Source organism: Taeniopygia guttata, chromosome 4 (genome assembly GCF_048771995.1).
Source record: "Taeniopygia guttata chromosome 4, bTaeGut7.mat, whole genome shotgun sequence".
Classification (NCBI taxonomy): Eukaryota; Metazoa; Chordata; class Aves; order Passeriformes; family Estrildidae; genus Taeniopygia; species Taeniopygia guttata.
The window spans coordinates 59999738-60011236 of NC_133028.1; the positions used below are offsets into that span (position 1 = coordinate 59999738).

General features: G+C 39.2%; 1 protein-coding gene across 11 annotated transcripts in view; it reads right to left on the minus strand.

The window, feature by feature from the left end:
• The window catches only part of WDFY3 (WD repeat and FYVE domain containing 3), a 156537-nt gene that overhangs the window by 41545 nt on the left and 103493 nt on the right, over positions 1-11499 (minus strand). For all 11 annotated transcript variants that reach the window (XM_030270343.4, XM_041715972.2, XM_041715971.2 and 8 more), the window contains 9 exons: positions 10059-10240; positions 8793-9024; positions 8008-8168; positions 6732-6843; positions 6126-6316; positions 4527-4679; positions 2885-2958; positions 2621-2782; positions 1214-1308 (listed from right to left, as the gene is read on the minus strand). In XM_030270343.4, coding sequence (XP_030126203.4) covers positions 1214-1308; positions 2621-2782; positions 2885-2958; positions 4527-4679; positions 6126-6316; positions 6732-6843; positions 8008-8168; positions 8793-9024; positions 10059-10240 — 1362 coding nt within the window. The remainder of the gene's footprint in view (positions 1-1213; positions 1309-2620; positions 2783-2884; positions 2959-4526; positions 4680-6125; positions 6317-6731; positions 6844-8007; positions 8169-8792; positions 9025-10058; positions 10241-11499) is intronic.

Consider the following 11499-nt stretch of genomic DNA (forward strand, 5'->3'; position numbering starts at 1 on the left):
CCCCAGGGTTCTTCAGTCCCCTGTGGAGGCAAAAAAACAGCTCAGGCTGCTCTTAGCACGGGGGAAAAAAACCCAAACGAAACTCATGCCCTGTAGTGGGAATACCAATCTGGATCTCCCTACAATACCCAATACTCTCTTTTTCACTAAAAAGCTCAAATTTAATAATCTTTGCCACAAAACCAAAACTATTCAAAGAAATAAGTGAGGCACAGGAATATGATGAATCCCACCAGACCGTGGAATGGTTTGGGTTGGAAGGAACCTTAAAGATCATAGAGTTCCTACTCCCCTGCCATGGGCAGGGGACACTTCCACTCTGTTTGCTCACAGCATCATCCAAACTGGCCTTGAACACATCCAGGGATGGCACCCACACCTCGTCTGAGCAACCTGTTCCAATGCCTCACCACCCCCTCACAGTAAGGCATTTCTTTTGTATATCCAATATTAAACAACTCTCTTTCAGTTTGAAGCCATTCTCCCTCATCCTATCATTACATCCCCTGATGAAAAGTCCCTCTCCAGAATGTGCAGACTACTCAAACCATGTTTTTTGTGACACCAGACCAATATAACTAACTGTAAAAAACGAAACAACTCCTCCACTTGTCCCTCTGCACCAGTATATTCCCAAGAGACGTAGAAACAGAGGTTTTTTGGATAATCCTTCTATTTATTCCTTCTATTTATTTAGCTGACATCTACTGTGGGAATAAAACATTTTTGTTCAAGGAGACTGACTGAAAACACAATTGCACAAGGTAAATAAGGGTAAAAATGGTCTCAAAACAGTTCAATGTAAGAATATATGGTAACATATATTTTTTTTCCTAAAAAACGTTACTAGGCTGTCTTAGCTAATTCTTTCACTTCTTTCACACCTGGAGGGCTGATGCACCTAGCAACCAGTTGTTTGGGGTTTTTTTTCCTTCTTTTCCCACAAAGAAGCAGACATGCCCAGCTAATTGGAAGGAGCAAGCGGAGGAAAGAGAACAAAACCATACAGTGCTAAATGAAGGAAACAATAAAAAAAGTGGTTTGCTCTACTTTGCACTCAGTACTGAAAACTAAAGCCCCACTAACTGGCAGCCAGGTTATAACAGTATTACAACATTGCTAGTGACACTATTTCTACATATTTTTGTATTCAAGCACAGAAGAAACCACAATGTATTTTATTCCACTGCTTCTAAGTACTGTCAACACTTACCACTATCTAGCTTTTCTTCATTGTTTATTTCCATGACCACAAACTTCTCACAGACTGCAAACGTAGGTAAAGTGGAAGAGATGAACTGTCCAAACCTTGATGTATACAGAAAAAACATCACTCATTGATATGACAGACGCACTCTCACCTATCAATAATTCACCTTAAATATAAAACCACGACACCAGTGACAGGGAGATACCCAAAAATGTCAGTTTTCTCACATCTGAAGATTGTCAAAAATGGTCTTCATTTAAAGTTACCAGCCAAATCACAAATTAATAGAATACGTGCAGACAAGTCTGCAGGTAAGGGACCCTGAAAATGCTATGATTCAGTAAACTGAACTGGGAGATCCTAGTAAAAGGAACACCTCAAGTTAAAAGACAACAAAACATTATTTTCAACCCCTTACAGCTGAACAGTTATTATATCAAAACAGTGGTTACTCAACTCTGGAAGAACATCTATGCCTATAGCTTGAGGTTATGTGACACAGGGTAATGGTTTTCCATGACATGACGTTGATGTACCACTCCAAGAAAGGAGATGCAATATACCTCTTTACTCTGCAATTAACCTGAAATGACCCCTAGCTAGTGCAACTTTTCCCAAGTTATGCAACATTTTTCATTCTTTATTTCTGGGAAGGAGAACAGTGAACACTGGTTTACAATCTAGTCTGTAACCAATTAAGCATAAAATCATAGTTTTTTTCTTGAATAATTTTTTGTCCTGTATAGTTAAAACAAAGACAGGTAAGATGCTCAGGTTGAAGCTTCTGATACCTTTAATTGTACTTAAAAGTAAGGAGCTGAAAACATGACCATGCATATGCAAAGAGAGATGAAAAAATCAAGTTATCAAAGAGTTAAACTATTCTTAAAGCATTTAAAATACTCCTGTACATACGAATTGCAGTAAATAGTGTAATTTTTATCAGTCAGAATTAGTAGTACTATATATTACAGCCTTAAATACCTTTTTATACAGTGATGATTAAGAAAAAATCAGGAACTAAACCTTGTATTCAAGATAGTAATCAAAACTGCATTTTAACCAGAAATATCTTTTTAGCCTGTGTCAAATAATATTCAATGATATTCAACAGGAATGCTTAGTGCTTTACATGAACAAAAGGGGCTGCTCAGCACCTTTACTTTTCCCTGGTAGAACATTAACCTAGTTTGACCATTCAACCATGCTTGGTCAGATACAAATTGAAAATCTTATGCAAATCAAGGCTTCAACATATTGCTAATGTCTAGTTCAATCTAGTTCATAGAGGCAAAAAACAATCAGTCCATGAGCATTCCATGTCACACACTCCTCAGCAGTATGACCATGAAGTACTTCTGACTAAGATAACAGAACCAAGAAAGACAAAATTATCCAGGTGTGGGCTACCTGAGTAGATCATAGCTGCTGGGGAAGCCCTGAAGTAGAAAGCTCAGCAAATTGCTAATCGCAGCAATAGTGGGCTGAGACAGGGACATGTCTCGAAGAGTCAGCAGCAGTCTTGGGATGAGCTGGAATTCCCTCATTAACTTGGCATTCTTTGCTGCTTCACTAGAAGAAGAAAAGAAATGAGACAGCCATTTAGAATTGCAGTATCCTCTAATTATCACCTAATCCTGTAAACCCCATTACTAGGCTTGAATCAGTTTGTACCTTGACTCAGTGAGGAGTTCAATGAAGTGCTCAAATAATGACAGATGAAGCTCATAGGGTGCATGAAGCCAGACCTGAAATAAGAAAAATCAGTACTTTTTGTACGCAAATCGACTTGTGGGTTAAAAACAAGCATTAATAAATCAAAGGTGAAGAAGATACTAAAATCATTCATATATACGACTGTTTACCTGGGCATGAAGAACCACACATTGGTTCCAAAAATATTCTCTGTAAGACTACCATGCTGAAAACTTATAAAGGGATCTAGACAAAAGGTCACACACCCTTGTCTTTTTGCACAAACTTTAAACAGACAGTGTAATGACTCCAAAGGAGTTATTGGGGTTTACAAGGCTGTGTTAAATTTATTTTGTTTAGGTGAAGGTTTATGTCTTCATAAAATTAACTTACAACCTTCCACCAAGATTAAATTCAAGGTCTTCTCTACTTTTATTTTTTTACCTAGCACCACCTGCACTTAAATTATTTAGTTTCTCTACTAAAACCCCTAAAATATCAATTGTTCAATCAATAGAAGTAATGGAAGACAAAAAATCAGAAAGCTCACAGTTACAGTTGCAAATCTTAAAACTGATTTGCTATTGAACAAAGAATAATTAATACTTATTCTCTGGTGTATAAAACTGGCTTAAATGAAAAGCTTTCTAGCTTTTGCTTTTCTTCTAATCTTGTAATTTTAAATGATGAGAACAAAACTTTTAATTTCTCTGTTCTGCATGAGTAAGAACATATAATTTATCTAAATTAAGTGAAATTTTTGGGTCACTGATTTCTGAATAAAGTAATTAAAACAACAATCAAAAAACTGAAAAAACAATAGCCAAAATTTCAGACTTTCTTCCTAAATAAGGTTTCCAGGAATGCTTTGAAATAATCAAATAGACAGCTAAAAAAGGAAATGGTTAAGTCTGTTAAGTCATTTGTGCAAAACTGACTTGCATTATTAAGTCAGCAACTTACAGCTGGCTTAGCAGTGGTATCAGGGTTTTTACTTACTTTAATGTATATGAGTCAGAATTCTTTTAGTCAGTCTATGTCAGGTACAGATAATGCCAAAGCAGCACACATCAAAGGGTAAGTTCTGGGAATCTTTTTATCAGTCTCTACTGCATTAGCATTTCCCTCTGAAATTTGCTACTTTCCTTACTTTAACACAACATTTAAGTATTTCATAAGTCATGCAAACAAAATTTTGACTCCCTTACCAATAACCTTGCAGAAAATGTATAATAAAGTGATTCCCATGTGCTATGTTGAAAGTTTACCTCCTACTTTTATTTTCAGGGCACTTTTCATGCCTTGATATATGTACTGCAGTAGAACACACAGGTGAAAAGAAACTGAAGAACAAAAACTACAGAATGTTGTCTTCTAAAACAACAAAAAGCAGAAACATTTGTAGCACCCATCCATTGTTTGTGCAGTGATTCAAGCCATTTCAGTGGGAAAACTTACCAATAATCTTGCTGCTCAGCTGCTTTACTGTACTATATAAGAAACAGGACATTCTCAGGATAACAGGCTAATTTGCTACAGTTGAATATTTAAGGTACACTATCAGCATCTGACTTAATCACTATCCAGCATAATAATCACTCTTCTGTGCAGCTCTACATACTTCAAAATCACAGAGCAGGTCCTGAAAGGCAGCAGAATTTGGGATAATGGATGTCTCATGGCCGCTGTCAACAGTTCCCACCAAGGAAAAGGTCAGGTGGAGTATGTGGCTGTTCAGCAGGGACCGTTTCTTCTTTAACAGCATTGCCAGCAGCTTGAACAAGCAAACAGAAAAGGAATTAGTCCTGTGAGTACACAACAATGTTGTCTAAGCATGCAGGAGTACAGACTAAATGCCTGTGCCCCTTTTGAGAAGGCCTTAAAGTATGTCTGCTGGTTAATACTCTTGATGAAAGAGTTTGAAAGTGGCATTACAGTTCACTACAAAAGTGGCATATTCAGGACGCTCTCCAGCTCCTAACACATCTGTTTACACCACAGACAGGATCTAGGCCCTGAGGATTAGGAACACACACACTGCTCTCAGCTCTTTGGCAGTCAGTCAGTTTAAGATAGCTTATCCTTAAGCAGCTGGGTTCCTGGACATGGCAGACAAATAGAACAGGCCTAGAGCACTGCATGCCCAAATGCAAGGTACTCTGGCACTGAAAAAAAAATAACAAAAATATGAATAAGCCTCTTTTTTTTCTTGCTATGCTTTGTTCCCCTAGGCATGACTGCAGTCCCCGCTTCTGCTCTAACTTCTTATAATCTGGGTTGGGAAAGAATCATTTGCTAGACTTAATGTTATAGTCTCTTTTGTTCTGAAGCAAACTTGTTTAAACACTCAGCATCCTGGCCTGTTCAGCTTTACCATCCTCACTGAAACACTAAAGAAACACAGATTTCTGGGAATCTCCCTCAAACCACATTATTTGCTGATGTCAATACAAGTGGAATGTAAGGCCATTTGTGACGATCCACTGACTACTCATGGTACAAGAAGGACACTGTCTAGACTTGTTTGGTCACAGTAAACCAAGGTCTGCACCAGGCTCCTTAGAAAGATATGTTTGATGCAGCTGTACCAGGCATTAGCATTTCAAAGTTTCTAAATACACAGCCCAAACCACAGAACTTTCTATTTCAGTAAAGCAGCCTCCATGAGAAACATAAAAATCATTGCTCATGTGAAGACCTTTTCAAATCAGTCAACCAATCCTTCTGCATAAGTGACTGCCTTTTCCCCATCCCAATGGAGAATTAATGTCTTCAGCTTGAAAGGAAACAGCATCACTAACTACAAAATTCATGCAGTCTTCTTAAAAGGATGCTTCTAGGAGTTCACTTGTTTGGGTTTTTTTATGTGTCCTTATCCTCTCTCTTGGTGGCATATCAGAGACACGAGCTCCCACGCTTCCATAGGTGGTTTCAAAATCACAAGAAAAGTCTAGACAGTTGTGCTCTTCCCTGATGGTACTGAAGGCTCAGTTTCAGCAATGCAGCTTAAATGTGCACAAGGGCTTAGCAAAAAACTTTTCACCCTCTCCTTTAAAAGACATCATAAATAATTAACCTATGCTAATTAACCAAGAGAGCAAGAAACTTTTAAAGAGAAACTCAGGTTACAGCACAACAAGAGATTTCCATGGGAACTGTCATGACAACAGTGCAATTCAATTCCATCAGCCTAGCCTGTTTTAAGACATTTCTTACATACCTGATAACCTTTGATTCTTTCCATCTCTTTGCTGGCCAGTGGATTGCTCTTTACTACACAGACCAAGGCTTTCACAGCTGCATACAGCCCTTCCACATCTGATGCCATGGCTACAAGTCCCAAAATAGCAGCAGCCCCACCAATGTACTGTAGTGTAGTGGCAACAGGTTTGGGGACAAATGTTCTTACTCCTGACCTCAGACAGAGATAATTAATTAAAATATATTCAAATTGAATTTTTGCAAGAAATAATTGTGAAAATGTGAAAGCAATTTTCATTTTAGAAGTACTTGAATTTTAAAAAGAATGTTACTAGATGAATTATGACACCTCAGAACAGGAAGTGAAGGAAATATAGAACAATAGTTTATGACCTAAGGTAAAGTAATTTAATATATTTTCATAATAATGAATCATAAACTGAAACATGCATCTCATGTGAGCAAAAAAAAGATAATAGTATATGCATAAGATATAAAGATGTTCAAAAAACTATGATGCAACATTAACATTCATCAATCACATTATTTGTCTTCTAGACCTAAGGTCTTACTGGCAAGTAATTAATAACTTCAAAGCATAATAATTCTTAAGCACTGAACTCACCCAAATACCCTATCAAAGCTGCACCAAGGGAGCGTGCTGGTCCATTCAAATGCCCTGCTGAGTTATGAAGCAGCTTCACAGGTGTTGCATTTTCATGAGAAGAAATTGCCAGCTGAAGAAAACAAGAAAAAAACAGCAGGGGTTGAAGGGAGGAGGTTATTTTTATGCAAGCCTAAAATGCATAACTTACAAATTTTCTTACTGTGATCAGGAGTAACATACAATAAACCCAGATTAAGCCTTTCCTCTCAGGAGAGATGCTCCAACCCTCTGATCATCTTGGTGGTCTTCCCTGGACTTACTCCAACAGGACTATGTTTTTCTTGTGCTGGGGACCCCCGAGCTGATGCAGCACTGCAGGTGGGGTCTTGCCAGAGCAGAAGGGCAGAATCCCCTCCCTCACCTGATGTCCACACTACTTTGAATGCAGCCCAGAACATGTTTGGCTTTCTGGGCTGTGAATGCTCATGGCTGGGTCGTGTCCAGCCTCCCTTCCACCAGCACTTCCAAGTTCTTCTCAGCAGAACTGCCCTCAATCTGCTCATCCCCAGCCTGGATTGGTAACCTGACTCAGGTGCAGCACCTTGTACTTAGTGTTGTTAAATCTCATGAGCTTCCAATTGGCCCACTTCTCTTGGTCCTCCTAGCCCTGGAACTCATCTAGATCTCACTGGATGGAATCCTGGCCTTGAAGTGTTTCAATAGCACCACTCAGCTTAGTTTCATCAGTGAATGTGCTGAGGGTGCACTTGATCCCTCTCTGTTATTAATGAAGGTATTAAATAATGCTGGTCTCCACATGGACTCCTGAGGGACAGCACTTGTCACCAACTTCCATTGGGACACTGAGCTATTGACCACTACCCAGTGGATGCAACTGTCTAGACACTTTCTCATACATCTTAACACCTGCTGAATCCACCTTACTCCAATTTAGAGAGAAAGATGTTGTGGGGGACTGTGTCAAAGGCTTTACAGCAGTGCAGATAAATGACATCTGTAACCCTTCCCTTGTCCACTGATGCAGTCACCCCATCATAGAAGGCGCCGAGATTGGCCATCTAGTGCCTAGAGAAGCTGTGAGTTCTCAGTTTCTGGAAGCATTGAAGGTCAGGCTGGACTGCACTTTGACCAACCTGACACAGTGGAAGATGTCCTTGCCCACAGGAGGGGGATTGGACTAGATTGTTCCTGACTGCATTAAGCAAATTGTCTTGAAGTAAGTTAGAAGAAAGGAAGAAGTCATACACACTAGCTGACTGGTTTCCCAACATACCTGTTTGGCAATAGCTTTACTATCCAACTTGTTGTAAATTTTCCTTATTTTTGCCACAGTAAATGAAGAAACTGACAGTGCATAGAGACCAAAGGAGACCTTCTCTTCTGGTACCAAAGATACCGGCGATGGATTGATTCCTTCAGACTTGGAATCTTTACCTTAAAGACAAAATAGAAGTTCCCTTCATTAATGGCGTTGTTTTTCTTTTAATTTGAACAGTAAAATCTTAAGCAACTTATACTGCAGAGTAGGTATAAAAAAAGATTTTTGAAAATAGCTGAGATGTGATATTGTCCAGCTTAAAGGCTGTAAACTTCCCTTCCCTTCTGAAGGAAAAGAAAGCAATCAAAAGCCAGAGAAGCTTTTGGTAAATCTGCATCTTTGCCTGTGACAACTGACTTTTTGCTACAGTTTGATAGGAAAGCTGCCTTGGAACGGTATGAGAGATGCAAGATTCAAAGAGAATATATAACCATATCTTTAAAATTTTGTATCCTTTCTGATTTCACTTTCTAGAGATAAATATCACAAACAGTATGAATAATGACTTTTCTAACTGGTTCAAAAGTGAGGAAAACAAGCATTTCTACTATATCTCAGCACAAGAATTTGGATTCCTCTCATCCTCTTCAACAGCAGCTACTAATCTTCCTCTTGTGAAGAGCAAGCTTTTCCTCCCTGCTCCTGCAAACTCTCTCACCAATTCTACCAGTATGCACACAAAGACTCCAGCACAGGCAGCCCAAGTTACCAGGTGCAGGTGCCACCTGACCTGTACGTACATGGAACATAAACTGCTTGGAAGCTCCCAACGTAATTTGGTCCCAGCTCGTAAATGGTGCTGACCCCTGGGGCAGGCAGCACTTCCTCCAGGAAGTGCGTGGGGCCCAGGCGCCACACCAGGGAGGAGAGCTGGCGCTGTGCGGGTGGCGTGCCGATGTAGGCGTACACTGTGCTGACCACTGGGGGGTTGGCAGAGCCAGAGCCACTGGGGCTGCTATGGATGTAGTGAAGCTGTGAGGGAGCAAAACACAGGCAAGTTAGTGAGAGAGCAAGGGACAAGACCAGAAATTTTGTCCAAAAATGGCTTTGCAAGCCAGGGGAGGTATAAAATGATTGCTATGTAATGCAGGGTATTCTGACACTGTACTGAACTAGACAGTGAAGAACTTTAAACACAAAGGAAATGTGAGGACCAGAAGTGGCTATCAAAAGATGAAGGTGTGTATGGAAACACAGGAGGAGAACATGAGAATTCTGTGCCTAAAGAAGCTGTATCTTGATTCTAAAGACATGGTGCTCAAAGTAGTGCTGTTTCTTCTTCCCCAGACTTTGAAAATTACACCATTTCAAGCTAAAGTGCAAATGTAATGAACTAAATTCAGCAAGATTTTTCAAAGAATTAAATAAATACATGAGTAAGATCAGGGCCAATACACAAAGACAATAACAAACTCACAGGCTTTTTTTAATTTATATTTTAAAAATTCTGTTAGTAGCTATTAAATGTAGTCATGCATAGCCTGAGAGACAGCCAGATAGATACTCATGTATTATAGCTGTCAGCATAACAACTTACTGTAGTCCCCCTCTTGCAAAAGGAATACTGGGATGTAAACTTTGAAAGTCAACATGTTGTTTTACCTACAGCAGTCCAGTAACATTAGCTAGTTTAAACCCCACACCAGGTTATGCTTTATACCTTAAAGCCCACACCTGCCAGTTGTCAAATGATGTTTGGATATCTTTTACAGCTTGGGAATATTTTGTGCTCAGTGGACAGGTCCACAGTACTCTTCACTGTTCTCTGCAGTTTCTTCCACCTAGCAATGAGGCATTGACCTTTGCAAATAAATGTAGTGTTTGCTTGTTGTTTTTTGTTTTGTTGCTTGGGTTGGGTTTTTAACTATTCTGTTGGGGGTGACCACCTTTTCGACAGGGTGGTGGCGGTTAATTTTTTTCTTTTTTTTTTTGGGTAAAGTTTTTTATTGCACAGAGAAAAAAATCACTCCAATCAGTAAAAATGAGAGCTGAAAGATTTATTTTACCTTAACAATGTTAACAAGCTGTCCATCGAGGTAGAGTGCAGCTGTGCTGTTCTTCAGCATGCCTTTACTCATGACCAGAACTAGGTGATGCCACTGGCCCTCCACAATGAGGTCACCGCAGCGGAAACGGGCACAGCAGGGAAGAATTTCATAAAATGATGATTCCTCACTGAAGTCATCAACTAAAGGAAAACACCAGTTAGTGGGCACCAGCAGAAATGTTACAAGAGATTAAAAAAGTCTCAGGATATATTCAGACTTTTGGCAATTGTATTTTATTTCTCACCTTCTCCCCACCCTTTGAAATTTTAGCTGGAATTACTAGTTGGCTCAAGCTTTTACTTTCTCATGCTGCCACACAAGTCACAGAAAAATCTTTTGTTGTTTTCCTAAAGAAGTTTCTACAGCAGCATTCACCAAGAACCAACAGATGTGCCCCCAAACCCACAGAGCTATTTTTCACCTTTCTCACACTGTGGAGAGGATGATACTCATACTCCCAGACTTTTTATTCCTACTTTTGCATCACAGAAATGACCCTTACTCTACTTAAAAGCCGTCCCTACAGAAAGAAAAAAAGAAAAAAAAACCCCAAAACCCAGGGAATGTTTCAACCATGATCTTTTCATATCTCTCTTCATTCTTTCATACTGAAGGAAAAGAAACCATTAATCCCCTTACTACAACAGCTGCCTGCACAGGGAGAACACTCATTTCTTTAGAAACAGCACAAGGAAAATGTTTAAAGCAGAGCACTTAGAAGTAAGATTCAGATACAAAAATAATCTCAAGTTATTTTCTTAGCCAAACATCTCTGAGCACAATTCTTGCTCTCAATATATGTCCTTAAATCACCCCTTTTATTCTTACAAGAGACTGTCAGCACTTCCAATCCCTGTGTTGTGCACAACAATTCCAGTCTCAGTTATCCAGGTCCCTACCTGCTCAGCACTCAACTATATACCACCAACTATGATTTAGACACAACAGGGTAGCACATGAGTGAAGCGAAGTGTCCTGGTTGAAGTAAAAAACAGTCTTTATACTCAGAAACCTTCAGATCTTCTCTGAGAAAGTGTTTTCAAATCCAGCCTCTTTCAGGGAGATTGATTATAGATGCTCACTAAACTAAAAACATATGGACAATAGCTTCAGTGCAGGCTAAAGCAATTAGTGTGAAGATAAACTTGCTTCATTCCCTAGGAATTTGGTCCTCTGAGAAAGAAAGCACTATCAGTATCTTTGTAATTTAGGGAGCTTAATTCCTACTTTACACTATGTGTTTTCAGCTCTTAAGTTTCAGGTTTTGAACCTGACTTCTAGTAAGAATCACTGCTGCAGTTAATGTCTGCTTACAGATTATTCCTTATTTTCATGCTAACAATCCACATAGTTGTTTGTGGGAGGCTTTTGTAATAACAGCAGTTGTGTAAATTCTTTA